The sequence below is a fragment of the Solea senegalensis genome, linkage group LG8 (assembly GCF_019176455.1).
Source record: "Solea senegalensis isolate Sse05_10M linkage group LG8, IFAPA_SoseM_1, whole genome shotgun sequence".
NCBI classification, from domain to species: Eukaryota; Metazoa; Chordata; class Actinopteri; order Pleuronectiformes; family Soleidae; genus Solea; species Solea senegalensis.
Window position 1 is genome coordinate 19,613,428 of NC_058028.1, and position 18,728 is coordinate 19,632,155.

The following is an 18,728-nucleotide window of genomic DNA, read 5'->3' on the forward strand; positions in this document are numbered from 1 at the left end:
TAAAGAATCCATGCGTTTGTTGTTCTGGAGAAAGTTTGCGGAAAGTTTGCGGCTCCACGTTGCGGCTTCTTCTTCCGTAGCATTTCCGTAGCGTAGCAGAAGTGAGATCGGCCACAGCATGACCAAAAGCCTCTGTCTTCGTTAAGAAGACGCTGTAACAGATACGATTGAGTTCTTCTGCAATGTGTTTTTCCTTGTCCATCTTCATTCCACGTGAAAACACACGCAGCTTCTAAAAGTAGCGTTAACAGTATGGAGGAGCACCTGCATATTAAGTAGCCATGTGTTTCCTCTGCGAGCAGCTGATTGGCCACAAATAACGTTTCACAGTGACCAAATAACCCAAATTCAAATGCAAAGTGTAAGATTTTAAGACCGCCACTACTGTGATTGGAAGCTTAAATATTATTTCTCATTAAAAAAAAACAACTCAAACTTAAACACAAGTTGGCCACATAATTCAGCTCATGTCCCTGCATGCTGGGTACCAGAGAGTACTAGTCAGCTGTTCTCTCCATACATTGGGGTTAGGTATTTTCCTGGAAACTATTTATCACCTGTTTATTTTGTGTTTGAGTGACTGAAGCCATCACCATCACACTCACTCAGCAGTGTGCGTTTTAACTGCAGATGCACAGCAGGTACAAAATCTCACACTGGGCTGCTTGCCATGCTTTTATAAAATTAGCTCGGGTTCAGAGATGGGAGGCTCACTATCATGTGCAGGTATTGTCTCTCCCCCTCTCTCTCTCTCACTGTTTGTGTGTGCACTTGTCTGTTTTATGTTAATTTACATCAGACCTTTCCTTCATGGTCATGTTGCAAGCTGCTCAACCAACTGCTCTCTGTCAAAGATTGTGCCATCTACATTTTCAACACCACAACGTGCCAAATACAACCACATAACCATAGCCAGATATCCTGTGAAGAGTGAGCGGAACTATGTTTTGATAGATGTATGATATATGTATTTGCCACCAGTGTGCCTGCTTTGTCTGTGACAGTTGCATTCTCAGTGGCTCGTCCCTTGCATAATGTGATATGTACACAAACACGGGTGAAAATGTATGTTAATGGGAATGTAATGTGTGTAATTGGACTAAATACATAGGGATTTAGACAGGCAACTGTAAATGTTTCGTATTTCTCACACTGGGGACTTTTTTAACGTACTGATTTTATCCTCTTGTCCTGTGTCTCTTCTTCAGAACCTTCATATGATGCTGTACGGAGGACAGGGTGGTCAAACAACATGCACAGTGGCAAAGGTAACTATGGCTGGTAGTATCCTACTGAGAGAACACATGAGATTATGTTTCACCTGACATAACATCCAAGTTACTTGCACATACTACTTAACTCATGTCTGCGTCAGACTAGCAGATGTTCCAACATCTACAGAGTCTAGACATGTGGGGCAGACTGCTAAAAATTACACAACCTGGACTCACTGTCAGCAGATACCATCTTATTTACTTTGGACTGCCACTACCTTGTGTTGAAAATGATCAGTAGCCACCCCGCTCATGAGTTTTCTCTCTTTCTCTCTTTCATTACAGGCTCACCAGTGGTTACTCAGAATGTGACCAAATCCACTGAGCAGCCCAGACCTCAGCCAGGTAACAGTTGATCCATTGTCTGCATGAAGCACAGACTTAAAGTTAATGTGCTTGTGTCAAACTTGTATTTATTCCTTCGACAGTGTTCCATTCTTATATTTGCTGCATGGTTTTTAAAGACCACATCAACAATATGCAAATCAACACCGCCTCAGAAAAAGTGCTGCAATACTATTGTTTTGAAGTGACTCACCAGCAATTTAATAATGTAGTCTCCTACCAAGCTTCAAGTGTTTACTTGTGTTTCTACCATACCACTCAGCCACAAATCTAATTGCATGTCTCATTATGTAGAGAGCACAATAATCCAAACACACAAAAACAACATTTGGCCAGAAAAAAAACACTGTCATTTTGTCACTCAACCTGAACTGTGAAATTATAAGCAAGAATAACGTAAAATAGTTTTTTTTTCTATAACCATCATCATTATAAATAAACCATCTGTTGTTTCCCGACCATGTTTATTTTGTCTTCAGTCTTCCATACTAATCAGTACAGGTCAGTGATCCTAATCGTGATCAGTGTGTTGACCAACAAAGCTTTCCTTTTGTTCACAGACCCCTACCAGATCCTGGGTCCCACCAGTAGTCGCCTTGCCAATCCAGGTAAGAGTTCTAGCTTTTAGCAATGAATTTCTCTTTGGTCGTGTTTTTGTGTTGCACATGGCTGCATGTCCTTCTGACCTGTGCTTTTGTTTTGTGTCTTCAATCAGGTTCAGGTCAAATCCAACTGTGGCAGTTCCTCCTGGAGCTCCTGTCTGACAGCGCCAATGCGGGCTGTATCACCTGGGAGGGCACCAACGGAGAGTTCAAGATGACAGACCCTGATGAGGTGGCGCGGCGCTGGGGTGAGCGTAAGAGCAAGCCCAACATGAACTATGACAAGCTGAGCCGTGCACTACGCTACTACTATGACAAAAATATCATGACCAAGGTGCACGGCAAGCGCTATGCCTACAAGTTTGACTTCCACGGTATTGCTCAGGCGCTGCAGCCACACCCAACCGAGTCCTCCATGTACAAGTACCCCTCGGACCTTGCCTATATGCCTTCCTACCACGCCCACCAGCAGAAGGTCAACTTTGTATCACCACACCCTCCATCCATGCCTGTCACCTCCTCCAATTTCTTTGGACCCACTGCTCCCTACTGGAGCTCACCCACTGCAGGCATTTACCCCAACCCAAATGTCCCTCGCCACCCTAACACCCATGTGCCTTCTCACCTGGGCAGTTATTATTAAAACATGCCTGCACTCCCAGTGATGCCAATGAAACCAATGAAGACTGAGTTGATAGAGAGATTTGTGCTCTGAAGAAAATTGTGCTCCTAAATGAAGGATGATTAAATTGAAGGAGTGTTATAAGAATTTATAAACAACTGGATTCTATGCTCCAAAATGGAATACTACTTACCTTTACAAGACTAGCAACTGTTTGTTTAAGTTTCTTGGACGTGCGTCTGAGTTTCCTGTGCATTTCTGTCTCCCCTTCCTCCTGAGGGCTGCACCTACAGATGTCCTTCCAAAAACCAAAGAGGTTTGGAGAAACAGCTCAAGTGTGTCTGCCTCTTCACCCTGCTACAGTACCAGACATGGGCCTATGATTAACAGGTCTCAATCTATATCCTCATCAGTGCATTATGTACATTATGCTTCAAAGCATTTGCCTTTTCCGCCAATCTACGGCCTTGCTGGGGTTTCCTATTCCCACCACATCTACCCTTCTGTTTCCACTGGCTCCAGCCGCTCACCTGCCCATCTGCATCTTTTTCTGTGCGTGTGGAGAGTCTTCTGGAATTCGCTGGATTAGGAGGAGCTCTCAAAGAAATGGACTTTTCTCGGCACTGAATGAAATTTGGCAACTGGAATATGCCATTCACAATCTTATTTATCCTCCAAACTGGAAGGCCAGAGAAGAGTGAAATGACACAGAAGGAAGCGCTGTATGTTATGCTGACCTGGGTCAACTCAGTCACTTAAAATGCTTTCTGTGCGTTGTGTGTGAAGTTCAAGAATGGCGAAGTGTACAGTTGACTCGTTTGTGCTGGGGAAGCGGAGTCGAGATGTAATTGGAGTAATTTGCAACAATAATTCAACCCAGGTCAGATGTTTTCAGGGGGCCACACACTAGGCTACTAAATGTTTGCCATGTTGTTGCCTTGCAGCCATGCCATTTCCAGATGTTTCGTTGCTCAACCATGTCAGTATTAATGTGAATGTCTTCTGGTTTGTGAAACATATAAAAAGGGATACCCTGCAGCAAAATCAAAATTTGTCAGATGTTTTCATTTGGAAAAACTTTTAGTGGAGAAAATAAATTCCACCCTACTTAAGACCATGATTGCTGCACCTGTCTAAATCTTCAGAAGAGTGCCTTTTTTTAGGGCACAGCTCACGGCTATGTGTTGATAAGTGGATGTTCTTGTGTGTTTGTATATCAAAGTGCCATTTGTGTATTTAATTTCACCCTGAGGTGGTTTACTATGTGCCATAATAAGACCCAAATGCTAACCCTCTTAACTGCTGTTTTATACCATATACTTTCTAGTCATTACAAATGGAACAGTATGACATCCTTAAAAGTATTGTGACATTCATACACGTCTGTGTCTGACCAGAAATCTGACAATTTTTGATTTTGAAGTGCACTCTGACTATAATGGCTGCCATGGTGTCTCCCTCTTCTTTCCTACGTAGGCCAGTCAGGACTATATAGGTATGGAAGTCATGTTACTCGATAGTCAAGTTGTATTTTTACCAGGGCTGGATCCTAGTTTGAGAGCAGCATGTGTCTTTGAATGTTAGTTTCTCACTGATCTAGAGCCCAGAGTCAGGATTTCATCATCATCATGTAATAGTTTCATGTCAAAACATATCCATCTTCGGGTGTTCAAAGCTGTTAGTAGCAAACACATTTTCCGTCAGAGTAACTGAAAGTGGACACTTGAAAATAAATTACTTGGGCCCAAGTGGTTTATCAGAGATCAAACCCAATAAAATATGATGAGATGAAACAAGGAAATCCTCAGATTCGCAAACGCTGTGCGTTTGTCAGACCTATTTTGTATTATTTTATAAGCATCAGTCAACTAGGCATTAAAGCAACTTACTGTATAAATTATGCAGAGTTATTTTCATATGTGACACAGTATAAAAAAAAAATCAAGATAATTAATACGAGTTGACCTCGGTCAAAAATGCAAAACCTTTTAAGTCAATTTCTGCTAAGTAGTTTGTAAGCATTTAAGCGTTTTTTATATCTGTACATTTGGGCAATACATGTTAACATTTTTGTTTTCTTGTCATTGTTATTGTTTCTCAAAATTCGATTGTAACATCCTAAATACCTTTAAGTGCACAACATATTCTTTTGTATTCCCAAGACCATAAGTGCCTGCTTGAATCATAATAACCCAAATAGCCAGGGATTTCTTTACTCTATATGCAACATGTAATTAAGATGGTTTATTTCCATTTTGAATCATTTCTTTTCGAAAAAAAAAAAAATTGGTAGTTTGTCCTGTACAATGAAGTATTATACATTTTGTATTTTTATACAAAACAATACCAACAGTATTAATATCCACAACCAGCATCTTCTGGATATTTTAGCCTTAAAAGACCAAATAAAAAAAAGGGAACATGTCATTTGTAGCTTCAAGAATTTATTGTAATGTACCCTTAATTTCCATGTTTCACAAGCATTATTAATGAAAGGGATCTGTGCTACTTCTTATATGCAATGTATTTTGGATATCAAATATATATTATATGTGTGAGGGCATGAGGATGTGTGAATGTGTGCGAGGCTGTGTGTAATTTTACAATTAACCAATGTATTATTATATTATTATTATTATTATTGTTGTCATTCCTGAAATGTATGAATACCTTTTGGAAAAGGGCTTTTGTATAGGAAAATGTGACAAAATAAATTTTTACCTCTCATTTTATGACCGTTTGTCTGTGACTTCATCAGGGTGTCAAACACGGCAATCACGAGACTAAAAGCTTGCATTCATTCCAAAAAAACATAATCCATTTAATATTTTGTCATTCTGTAATATGCATTTTATTGACATTTTATTTTACACTTAATACCGGCTTCTTCTTCTTTGTACAGTGACCTATTTACAGTTCATAATTAAGCAACTCATCAAGATGATCCTTGAAAGATGTAGTATACAGTATTTATTTCTGATGACAGCTGGAAAGTATATCATAACTGTGTCAAATGGCATCCATAGTCTTAGTTTACATTTACAACCATGAGGACAAAGATATTTATCACAGGTACAGGGAGTAGCCGTCATAAGACAGTTGTGGGCTTGTTTTTTGATTTGATTATATTAAAATATGCCCCTCGAGCATGTATCATCATCATCATTGTGCTGCTTACTAATTTTGCACAATATCCTTTATCTTGTATCCTGAGATTGTCTGCTATCATTTGTTACATCAACCACGATGTACCGTTCATTACAAAGGTTATTGTGGGAGGTCCGTCATGACAAACCTGTTGAGGCGTCAGGGTAGCATACAGTCTGTGCTCCTATTTAACCATAAATGGAGAATTCTGGTTTCATGTTCAGAATAAGAGGGCAAAATAAGGGCCCACAAGCAACAGCTTTTATCTCAGAGACACCAGCACTCCACTGTGTGTTTATCCCTGTTTGCTGCCACAACTTTGCTTTGTTGATAGATTAAAAGCTATGATGCGGGCTGACACCTGTCATTGGGTTCCTTTGACCTTTCTGATCAGTTGTTAATAAATAATAAGACAAGATAAAAAAGTTCTTGCCACAATCACATTTGCAGATAATAACACAGAACACATGTTTGAATGCAAAAATAGCCTTTATGTCTGTGTACTTTCCCCCTGATATTACATACAAAAAAACATCTTTACAAACAAAGAACATTGACTCAGATACAGTCAGTGTTGTACGCAGAAATATTTTACAGGTATTCCCTGAGAGCCTTGTGTTTGAAAACACCAGTCCCTTGTCCCTCAGTGCTAAGGTTAAAGCGTACAGTACCCTTTTGGTTCAATTCCAAGTGTCTATTTGTGCGTGACCTACAGTAGCGTGAATAACTGAATTACTACTGGACCCAACAATAGTCTTTCAAGTAATTACAAGACTTTAAATACATTTGCCTTGTCTCCCTCTGCCCGTCCACACCTGGTGAATCATTTTACCAAGGTTAAAGATAAATTAAGACGGCTCATCTTCATTTACAGCAAGAGCACAAGTGTACTCTGAAAGTCTTCACTATCTGGAATGACCTGATCACTGTTTTGGAAACAGGTTTTTTGGTCAGCGGACAGTGGAAGGTGTGGTTTCACATACAAATTCTAAACAATAACTGTCCTGACCCACAGACAGATTTCTTATCTCTGTTAAACACAATCAAATGAACATTTTAAAAAAGTACATCGTCTTTGTTTCATGTATAAATGCTACACAATGCATTGTTTACCATTAGGTTCTTTAGAGTCTTGAAGACTAAGTAAGTCTTTCTTCTAAAAGTCAGTTTTCCTAATTCTTTACCATTTCACAACTTGGTGACATTTGGGGGATCATTGATATCAATCACCTCAAATCCTTGGTTGTCATGCCCACTTATGGAGTGGTGATGATGACCCTTGATATTGTGGAAGCAATAGGGACAGTGTGCAGTGGCAACAGGCACCACCTTGGAGAAGTTGGAGAAATCCACTCTGTACCTGCCCTCCTTGGTCCTGGAAATGATGGGCAAGAAGTTGTAGCCCCACATGATCTCCTGTGGAATAAAGGAGGTCCGCACTTGGCAGGAGGAGCTGGTGGACTCGGCGATGCCGTCGAGGAAGACAACCAGCTCGAACTCGTGCTTATGGAGTGTGTCCACTGCCATCTCGAAAAAAGGGCTGCCCTTGTCAATGATGTGGTAGATTGTGAGAGGACACACAAAGAAGAGATTGTCCTTCCCAGCGTCCACCATGAATTCAATGTTGACTTGGTCCATGATGATTGTCTCGCCATCTGGTGTGGTGGTCGTTCTCAGCAGTTTGCCGTAGAGTTGGCTTCCTATCATCAGGGTCTTGCGTAGGTTGGCCACTCTGATTGACAGGCAAAGGGCACCTTTTTTGGGGCTGATGACAGCCATGTCACTGAATGTGATGGTCTTAGCCCGCTTTTTGGGCGAAGAGATTTTGGACAGGATGACTCCACACATGAAGCAGTTGATAATGGCTCCAGCGAGGGACTGGATGATGAGAAGGGCCACAGCGCCCGGGCAGAGAGGGGTGAGTGCTCGTCCACCATACCCGATGGTCGTCTGGGTTTCGAGAGAGTAAAGGAATGCAGTGGTGAGGCCGACGACATTGTCGACACATGGCATGTGGTCCTCCGGTGGGTTTTGCCATGTTAGGTCTCCATTAGTGCGAGCAATCCAGTACCACAGCAGGCCAAAGATGAACCAGCTGAGTGTAAATGAGGCAATGAAGAAAAAAAGAACAAATCGCCACCTGATTTCCACAAAGGTGTTCCAAAAGTCAGCCAGGAAGGCAAAGTGATTACTGTACTTGATGTTTCCATATTCAATATTGCAGCGGCCATCTTTAGTGACCAGTCTGGTCCTCTGGCTTCTTCGCTCTGCCAGAATATCCTGCATACGTTTGTTCAAGGATCCAATCATTTTCTACAAGCACACAACCTAGAAGACAATAGGGCAAGACAGAAACAGTGTCAGTACATGGTAGAAAGTGAGCCCAAAGCATTTGTTTTGACCACGTTTTTCTAAACGTGTGGGGATGAGAAAATGTGAAGGCTACAGGGAAGTGAATGCAAATCTCTTCATATAATTTATGAAAATGAATAACAATCTGCACAAAGTCTTCATGAAAAAAATATCTTCGTGAATATGTGTAATACGTTTTAAAAATGTAAGAATCGAATACTATTGAAATACAGTCTCTACTTTGAAACCCAGGCCCTTTTAAACTGTCAATCATAACCAAATACTATAATTCATTACAATCATATTGTAAAATGTCACAATGACATGACATTTTCTTTGGCGGGTGCTGAAATGGAGATGAAGAAAAGAATGATATGCGGGTGCACATTGTGTCTGAGACGACAACTATGATATAAAAGCTCTGCACTTATATTTGACACAGAGAAACCATGAAATGACTCTGAAATCAAGATGAAACCTTCTCCGTGAAATTCTGCGGCATACTTAAGAATGAAACAGGAAAAACCTCACAATCAGTCCGATACTGAGCACCTGTCCAAATTCTGTATGTACGTTCTTTGTCTTCCGTCTTGTGTTCTTTACTCCATGGTGACGTGGTTTTGTATACTGTATCAAATGTTCTGAGCCCTGTAATAATCCAGGATATATTGGTCTGTGTAGGAGCAGATGCAAATGTTGCATTAAAAAATGTGCGGCAACTTCGGCCAAAAAGGCCTGCTGTACTCACAGACATAGCAATCTTTGCCTTCATTATAAGTCTGGAGTTGATGGATGGTTAAACTGGCAGTATTGGCTGCGCTAAGGTTTCCAAATAAGCATGGCCTCTGTTCTTGCCAAGTCATGCAAACTACCCATTAGGATCATGGCGTGCTTGTTAGAGAGTGTGAAATAGGACAAAACGATCAGTGCAGTGAGCTCATGTTTTTTTCCTTGGGCTCTCAGAGCTCGCATATCGTCATTTTTGCCAAAACAAAGAAGATAATCACAGTCATTAGCTCATTGGGCGCGCTTTGATCCTTTTTGGAAGACAAAACCCAGTCGCCCCACACTTCATCATTAGGTCTAATAGGTCAGCAAGTTTTTCTTACTTTAAGAGTAGATGTGGTGCTGTGAGTTATATGTGTCTTTTAATTGTCAGAAATGTGACTGTAAATTATCGACAGCGACTGCAAGTTATTGTTTTTCATTCGAAAACAGCTACTTTAACAATTGGACCAAACCAGAAATTCCTCAAGTGCATCCAGTGCTTTGAGTGTAGGAGTGTTTCGTTTTTGTGGCTCTGAGTCAAGACATTCCTTCTCTTTGGTTAAAACAGTTTCACTGTAATACATCAAGCAGTGACTGGCAATCACTGCTTTATGATTCTGGGATTTTTTTTCTTCAATTTTCTGCCTTTTCTGGGATTTTTCCTAAGGTTTAGATTGATGTTCCAGTGTCATTTTACACAGGCCCTCTGAATGTACCATTATTGCAAGTCATTGCTTGATGATATGGAGCATTTTCCTGTGATTTCCTGTCATTCCAATATTGTGCTTCAGGTTTTAGACCGTCCTTACTGGCATTAGATTTACAGCTTCGAATTAACTGCCATCTTTTTCTTTTTTTTTTTTGGCAGACTGATTTTTATTTTCAGCATTTTTTTGTTCCAGCCCAGCTGTGGAACATCGTGATATATCTTTTTTCCCTTACGGCGGAAAAAAAGTCAATTTGTGACGTAGTTAGTTGCAGTTAATAACAATGTTGCGTCTGTTGCATTAATACCCATTAAAACCCACTCCTATTTTAGGCTTAGTCAAATATAAGCAGGAAAGAAAACTTTCTTTACTTATTTAGAACTTTAAAGTGCTCAATGCCGCTTACATAATTCTACCTGGAACAGAGATTCAACAGTACTTCTGATTTAAAGGAAAGAAAATAGTGGAATAAATCTCATGTGAACCTCAGTGCCTCATTTGTAGCAAACATTTTATTTATTTTTTTAATAAGGCTCAACATCCATCCATCTGATCCATGTATTTCCTAATCCTTTCAGATGAAAAACTTATTATTTAGAACTTTAAAGTGCTCAGTTTTTTCATCCATTCATCTGATCCATGCATCCTTTCCATAGAAGGGATTAGGATATAGGTTTGCTGCTGTGGGGTAAAATATTAAAGATAAAAAAAATCCTATTTCCCACTACTTACACTGAGATTCACCCTCACATCTAAAATATTGAACTTTCTCTCCAGCAACTCACCTCTGGGATGCAAAGGGAAGGTTCTTTGATGCACATCCAAAGGGTCACGAAAGGCCGCGCTCTTGTCTCTTGTTGTGGTCTCTGTTTGATAGACACAGTTCTGTCGTGTCCTCCTCTTGTACCTGTTCACCAGCACCTGTGTGCCTTTATACCGCCCCATCTCGGTGTGCTGGAAATGTCCAGGTGATGTTTACGCCCACAGATGCATCAAGTACACCCCTGCCCCCTCCACACACACACACGCACGCAGACATTCATGCAAACTCACACATACACACATGCGCATACCCTTCCCCCGGCTCTATTACCTTGTGTTTACTCCACAGATGCCTGACACCAAGGGGCAAGCTGACCTCTCCCACTTCACTTCAGACTCTTGCAGTTGTTTCCAGGTTGTGAGTTTTTGTTTTTAATTGTACGTCCATGGTCCGGCTACCCCGTGTCTCTGTGACGAACAGCCTTTGCGGAATTGTTTACTGTAGACACACGCGCACTGTTCGTGGAAAATCCATTTTCCAGTTAATGCCAAAATTTGGCGAGTCAATTTTCCTCCCCACCTGATATCAATATAAGAATCGTGCTACTCCTGAAAACCGTGGATCATTCCACTTGTGTGTCCCGCTACTTCCCTGAAAATGATGAACCTAAAACATGATTATTTAGCATAGTTCAGGCACAATAATTGTCACTATTTATCAATGACCAGCTCAACACAACAGTCTCCTTGCTCGGAGCAACAACCATTTTAGGTGAGTGAGTGAGTGAGTGAGACAACAAAGGCTGTGGTGATTAAAAAGGAGATGCTCTTGATCCAAAAGAGATGGCTCTTCAGGGTTAGCCAGAAATCAAATCCGTTGATACGCTATTATCAACGGTAGATATTCTGAAAAGTTGTGAATTGTGATGGGAGTCATTTTTCAGCTCGATTGTTCTCTGTGTAAGTGACAGAAAGGGCTGCAGTATTACCTTACACACTGTAGACTGTGGACGCGAACACACAACCGTTGACACAAGATTAGGCCTGACATATTTTTGTTTAAGCCGTGCCATTGTAAGAAAAGATGACAAGCTTTTTATATTTAAGTGTTGTTGTTTTGTTTTTTTTAAACTTCCAAAGAGTGACTTGCCTCCTCGTTTAACCAACACCCTCATTTTTATCCCTTTAACACCAGACAAAGGGCTGGTGAATAGCAACCAGAGTACAAGCACAGATTGTTGAACTGGTTCAGCAACTTAAAAAGTTGTAAAGGCTTCTTTGATTGATAGGAAAGTAATCACATTTATATTGACTACTTATCAATAATGACAAAAGCAAAACTGCATGCCGCAGTGTTCAGTGATGCTGGAGAAATGAGAAGAAAATGACCAGAACTGATCATACAAAAAAGATTATTAATAAAATAAATAAAAAGAATAATGATCATAATAATGTCAACAGTGTGGTTTCTAAGTGTGGCATACACTGCTTAACAAATTTACAATTTTTTCCAACAAAATCTGAAAAAAATAAATATTTTAGAAGTCTGTCAAAAATGTAATTAAAATAATAAACTGTATACTTATTTTTTTTAATTAACACATAAATAAAAAGTAAATAACTATAATTTGACATCTTAATCAAGAAATAATAACGTGCTTTACTATTGTTTCTGGGGTTTCTTTTGGAAAGCGTATTAAGAAATTAAGCAATAATGATTATATTTTAGCATTAAAAATATCATTTCTTGTTAAAGAGTTTCTACATATAGGTGTATTAACATTTTCCATAATTACCAATGCTAAATTTAGGGCAGCTGTAGTATAAACATTACATTGGGTGGTGGTTTAATAAATTCATCAAGCACTGTATGTATAAAAATGTTTCAAAAGATTTTGTAATAATGCAATAAATCAAAAGTTTCTTCTATGTTCTATTCTATATTCTAATAGAGACACTTTGGTATATGCAAAAAGACATGGTATGCATGTTTACCTTTGCACTCTTGATAAGACGATTAGTATGCAAACACGATGCAGTCACCGCATGGCCACAATAAATAGCAATACGCATCACAGCAATTAGGTTGTGGGGATGGTAAACAATGGCAGTTTCTCCTCGCATCAACTGGAGCAGTTAAATGCATAATGTTGGTTTCTGTCGCAGTTTCTGTCAATCAGCTTTTGGACCAAACGGCTAGTAGCACCTGGTATAGGCTATTAGGTGCTAACCTGTTTTTAAGGTGATAAGTAGTATAACAAAAGGGTCAAATGGAAATCTGACTCTTAGTTTATGTATTTGTATGACTGATTAGAATGACTTGACATACTGTATATATATACATATATATATATATATATATACATATATATATATATATATATATATATATATAGATAGATAGATATATAGATATATATATATATATATGCTAAGTAGGTTTACCAGGAGTTAACACATTAACACACCCAGCATTTGCAGAGTAAATTTACATTCATTTGACAATTTTAGATTTATCTATGCTTGTGGGTCCCAACTCCTAGGAGAAACACCTGGCTCAGCTAAATGGTAATTTTATGCATTTATGTATGCTGAGTGGGTAAGAAAATACTGTTGTTGGGTTTTTCGTGATGGCACCTGTCTGCGGCATCTTAAAAACAAATGGGAGATTGCTGAAGTTGAACCAAAAACATTTAAGATGCTAAAAGAAAAAGATGTTTTAAAGCTCTGGCGAAACAAGTGTAATCGGTTAACTTGAGAAATGAACTCATACTTGAAATACTCTCATCCCCGCATTGAAAAGTGGACTGAAAAGAAAATGTATATGTAGGAAATGTGTAGAACACAGCAGATTCAAAAGTCCATTTGTCAATATCCTGTAAGCTTCACATCTTTGCCTCCCTCTGGCCACTTATTGACCTGTTTTCACATCAACACTGTATGGATGGCACAGTTGGGCGTTTACACATGCTTGTGTACAACTGGAGGTTTTCTGTGAGATGCACATTCTCACTGAGTGGGAATTTTCCGTTTGGTTCAGGTGAGACTCTGCGTCTGAGTGGAGCACGCCCGCTCACTCTTTGTGACTTGTCCGGACAATGACCGGCAATTAGACATGACACCGACTTTATACTAAAAAAGCTGGACATTTTCATTAATATATATATATATATATATGTATATATATATATAGTCGCTTTTTAGTGACATCTTGTGGCGAGGCTGCATGTTGAAATTATTATATAATCACTTTATGTAAATACATCTTAGTCAACTGAATCTTTGAGGCATGAGCTTTGAAATCCATTGATCATTCAGCTTCTTTTGTCAGCTCAGTGGAGAACTACAGAAATCACAATAACAAGAAATGAAAACATTTTAATTTATGTTGGTTGGGCAAGGACTGTAGGCCATGTTTCCTGCTTTATTCATCCTTTAGCTTCATATTTCAAGATCTGCTTAGGTTTCACTGAATAGTTTGTGTGTGTGTGTGCGTCAATGGAATCAAAACATGTGGTGGTGGGGGGCGGGGATGGGCTGTACACTGATGGCAGCCTTTTTTGCTGGGTCATCATGTCAGTGAGCATTCATATTCCTTATCCATCTTTCTCCGAGTAAAAAATGGCAAAGTGCTAAATGCCAAGCATTGCAATCCCAAGCTGTGTAATTTTGCCTGTAAAGCATTTGCTTCTTGTGATAACACAAGCGTGCTGCAAAGCCTTTTTTTTTTTTTTTTGTAGGTGTTCAGAGGACGTGTATGCACTTTGCTGACTGGTTGTCAGCATGTTTGTGTAAACACCATTTTGTCCCGTACATTCAGAGACGTTAAAAAAGAAGTAAGCTGTTGTAATTATACAGGGTGTGCAGTATGTAGCCCGTATTCATGCCTTTGGGTTCACTGTGCATATCAATAGGAGCCTGGAGATGAAGGGCTTTGGCTGTCAAGACTGAATGAAGATACAGAGGAGAAGGCAGACCATGGACCTTCCACTATACAGCATTTCCATGTCGAGTGATTTACCACAAACAATTGGACTTCATCAAAGATGATGAACTCATATGTGTATTTTTCTACCATGCTACATGACCACACTTGATCACTTGACTCACTCACTGCATGTTTGCTGTACTACAGCATATCATAGAAAGCCTGTTGTACATTTTGCCGACTGGATGTAATGTGCATTACTTTATATGGACATAATGACCTGTGTAGAGTGTGTATGTGTGTGTGTCACGAGGGGTATCAAGGGTTTTTTGAGAGGTTCTCTTCCCCTGCTGAATAAGCCAGAGTTTTTCCCAAGGACACAGGAAGAATCACCTAATAGTTTCCTCCACCTCAATATTTGCATTATGAACCTCTGTCCATGTCACATATCACTCACCCTGATTCAGCAGCCACTTCATCAGTGAAAGTGCGGCAAAAAAATGTCTCAGTCTTGTGTTGTGTTTTCTCACCCCCACTCTCCTCTGTGGCACGGTCAGTGTTCCCCTTGAGTGCTTTCACAGATACCATAGAGCCACTATTGATACCAAAATGTCATTTTTTCCCACATTTTATATGTACTTTATTATTTTTTGACTCACTGTAAATGAGGAAAAGTAAAAAATACAAACGCAGCCCTTGGTGACAAAGACTAATGTCAACTTTGCAGTGGTTATAATGACAGCCTCACAGTGCTTCAGTGAGGAGAGAAGGTGTCTCAAGTGAATGTCTGGGAGCTCTAAGGTACCAGAGATCATAACAATTTGTCTGTGTGCAGAGACGCTCAAAAACACCTAAGAACTCAACATGGCAACCGCTCCCACAAGACTGTATTTGCTGCTGTAACACATTGATGCCTAACCTTTTTGACATTGAGAACTTTCAGGACTTTAACAAAGGGGCTGAAAATGTCAAGTGGACATTTGTGTTATACATTGGCATTCAGTGTATGTGGAAGTCTTTAAATGTGTCTCCAAATTACATTTTGAAAAGAGTTCAAATAGAAATGTTCCATTTATCCCCACATGGCCTGGAAAATAGTTGTAAACAACTTTGCAGCTGACAAATAAAATAAGAAAGAAAATATGGAAAACATTACTTGATGGCCCGGTTTGAATTGTGCTGTGAAAAATGCAGAATGAAAATCTAGCCACCAAATAATGTCAGGTACATACAACATAGGTGCCTTGCTTCAGACTGCTGTCACAGATGGACTGTGTCTGTTCCTTTGAGTTTACCCTGAATTCATTAGTGGGGAAACAACCCAATTTAAATGTTGATAATATCTGCATATAAATATTGCCACATTAAAATGACCTCTCTGAGCAATATAATTGCAGTAACTCAACTCAGGATGCAAGCATAGACTTAAATGAACAAATGAATGCATTGAAGCCAATGTGGAAGTGTCTGTAACTTGTATTATCTTGAGCCACCAGCAGGGGTTGCATCCACAGGCTGCAAAAAGAAGTGTATTTACATGCAAGTGTGTAACATTTGTAAACCTTTTCCTCTCAATCCCTAGTTCCAAAATGATAGAGCATCTTGTAAATTAGGGTGCCATTTGAAGTCAAATTAAGCAACAAGCACATCATGTACTGATGTATGGACACTGTGACGGACAGCCTGTACTGTCCCATATGTGCATGGCTGCAAGTGTAGGTGGATGTGGTACAGTCAGTCAGGCCCAACCCCATCCATCCTCTACCACTTTATCCTCCACATGAGGGTTGCGGGCGGGTGTTGTTCCAATCAAAGTTGACACGGGGCAATAGACGGGGTACACCCTGGACAGTTTGCCAGTCCATCACAGGGCCACATATAGAGACAAACAATCATCCACTCTCACACTGGAGAACCCAGAGAAAACCCACACACACATGTGGAGAACATGCAAACTCCATGCAGGAAAGCCCTTGTTCCAACTGGGAGGCAAACCTGGCTCTTGCTGCAAAAGCAAGAGTGGATAAGGATGTATCTGTAAGAGCTATAATAAGAGTTTGAATTATCTAAACGCTAAGGAAATTAGCTTCATTACTCCCTTTCATATTTACTATTTACTATTACTAGCATAGGATACACTGGCTCATCCAAAAGAATACTCCCCCACATATGTAAAGTTAAATAACTGCCCATCCTATTCTGTGACTCCAGTAAATGTCCAGTAAATTCCTGTAACTGTGCGCATAACTTTACTGCTGTCAAGCGGGGAAAAAGTTGTAATTAACGTTGTTTGTCAAATTCCTTTGTTAAATTCATGTGACCTGCGTGGGGCAAAGTTTGTACAACGCATTTCTTGTAGTCCAGCAGCGGAACATTGCAGTTCCATCACAGCGGACCTACATCTTTAATGTCCACTGTTGCATAATTATGTAGTCCAGTGTGCCGTCAAATTCTCTTTACACCGCAGTAGTCCTCTCCTCCTTTTGTTCTTTTGAATTTTCTTGTGACATTTTCCATCAAGGTCAAAGAAAAGTGGTTTGGAAATGACTTAAGACGTCCCACACATTGTCAACGTGTAATTGTGTACAATATAACACAAAGCGCTTAGTGCTCGTTGGGTACGATCGTTTATGAAGTGTGTGGAGATACACTGCTTAAAATCTTTCCTCTGTGGACACTTAACATTATGTGCACAAGAAGAAAGAAAAACACGCCACAGTTGCTCTAAATTATGTATTCACATATAACCAACACTGCGCCGCGTTACATTGCTCTGTAGATCGTCACACTCACACAATTCATTATTTAAATACTATCTACGATCGACTCATTTCCTAAACTTGAAACGATAAAGGTATACGTGGAAGCGCTGACATGCTCCCGTTTGTTCAGTATAATGACGCGTTGCAATATATTGACACTGAGGACTTTGTTTCAGTTGGCGCTTTGGCAGGTCGCTCAGATCGGTTGTTTAATAATTGACACATTTTCCATACCAGGCATACATTCACACATTCACCTGTTTTTCATGCAATTAAACTCCGACCTTCAGCACCAAATGTTAAATGTTGGTACGTATAGCAGTTCAACTTAAAGGAAGCTTCCAATACAATTCAATTTTTGAATATCCTAACACAAATAGAGCACACACACACACATATGGTCACACACAACTTTCTTCATTTCCTTCCGGTATTATGTTTATGTTTGTAATGTGATTGTCCTCTGGTATACATTTCTGCTTCTTTTTTTTTTGTTCCAAGCCACTAATAACAATGCAGTTCATTGTGGTGCCATAAGCTGCGACAAGAGGATCAATCAGAGCTAATGAAGCCTGGGAGGAGATGAGAGAAAGTGAAGAGGGATGACGCCAAAGGGCCAGTGAATGGGGGTGGAGAGAGAGTCTGGATTTCTGGAGGACAAAGAATGCTATAGAACCAATGTAGTACAGAGAGAGGATTAAGAAAAATGGCACTCCCTTCTCCTCCTCCTCCTCCTCTTCCTCCTCACTACACGCAGAGTGGAACTCATTTCTATCCCCTCAGTTATGACGAATGAAATGGTCATTTCCTCACCTGATGGCGATGGCCTGACACTCTTTCTCCTTTGGACAAGGCAGAGCAGCCAATCTTTTTGCACGAGTGCCTACACTGACCCCTGGTCCCATCCCATTCTTCATTCATACCATCTCAAAAGAATGGTCTTATCAATTATTTACATCATGTAGTCCACTGTTAAAATGTCTACTATTTTATAGAGATTGAAGCCACGGTTTTCATGCTGCACGCAAGGTTTCCATTCAGCAGGAGGAGCACCAAGAGCAGCACATATACTGTATATGCCTGCACTGATGAATATTAAATCAGCCTCAGAGCATACTATATGTTCTGAGTCTTTGCTATTTGTATCTTCACGCTGCAGTTCAATGAAGCAGGATAAACCACAGTTTGATATTTCTAATGGCGTGTCTATTAAGGTTCCAATGAAAATCTTGTTTTCTTGTATTGCCCACACCCCTTTATATTTATGCTAATGATTCTGCATTACACACAAGTTCTTCGCTGAGCACTTGATGAATGATGAATGTGCCAAGAAGCTTTATTAATGTGTGATTAATGTGAGCCGAGGTCAGTCGAGTGAATGGATTTCTGCAAAGGATGAGCAGTGGAGGCAATAAGATGGAAAGGAGGGCTCAGCTTTGATCAATAAAAGTGTAAAGCC

At 39.9% G+C, this 18,728-nt stretch overlaps 2 protein-coding genes across 5 annotated transcripts in view; one reads left to right on the forward strand and one right to left on the reverse strand.

The window, feature by feature from the left end:
* The window catches only part of fli1 (Fli-1 proto-oncogene, ETS transcription factor), a 30,579-nt gene extending 25,004 nt beyond the window's left edge, over positions 1-5,575 (forward strand). For all 4 annotated transcript variants that reach the window (XM_044031774.1, XM_044031775.1, XM_044031776.1 and 1 more), the window contains 4 exons: positions 1,209-1,268; positions 1,560-1,619; positions 2,180-2,227; positions 2,335-5,575. In XM_044031774.1, coding sequence (XP_043887709.1) covers positions 1,209-1,268; positions 1,560-1,619; positions 2,180-2,227; positions 2,335-2,864 — 698 coding nt within the window. In that variant the 3' untranslated portion in view covers positions 2,865-5,575. The remainder of the gene's footprint in view (positions 1-1,208; positions 1,269-1,559; positions 1,620-2,179; positions 2,228-2,334) is intronic.
* Positions 5,576-6,460: 885 nt separating this feature from the next.
* kcnj1a.1 (potassium inwardly rectifying channel subfamily J member 1a, tandem duplicate 1) lies at positions 6,461-10,759 on the reverse strand. Its single transcript, XM_044031778.1, has 2 exons — positions 10,603-10,759; positions 6,461-8,318 (listed from the first exon to the last, which is right to left on the reverse strand). The coding sequence occupies exon 2, from the start codon at positions 8,298-8,300 to the stop codon at positions 7,179-7,181; it is 1,122 nt and encodes a 373-aa protein (XP_043887713.1). The 5' UTR covers positions 8,301-8,318; positions 10,603-10,759; the 3' UTR covers positions 6,461-7,178.
* Between the last annotated feature and the right edge of the window lie 7,969 nt (positions 10,760-18,728).

Coding starts and splice junctions, on each gene's coding strand:
- kcnj1a.1 (XM_044031778.1), bottom strand. CDS start 8,300: ATGATTGGATCCTTGAACAAACGTATGCAGGATATTCTGGCAGAGCGA.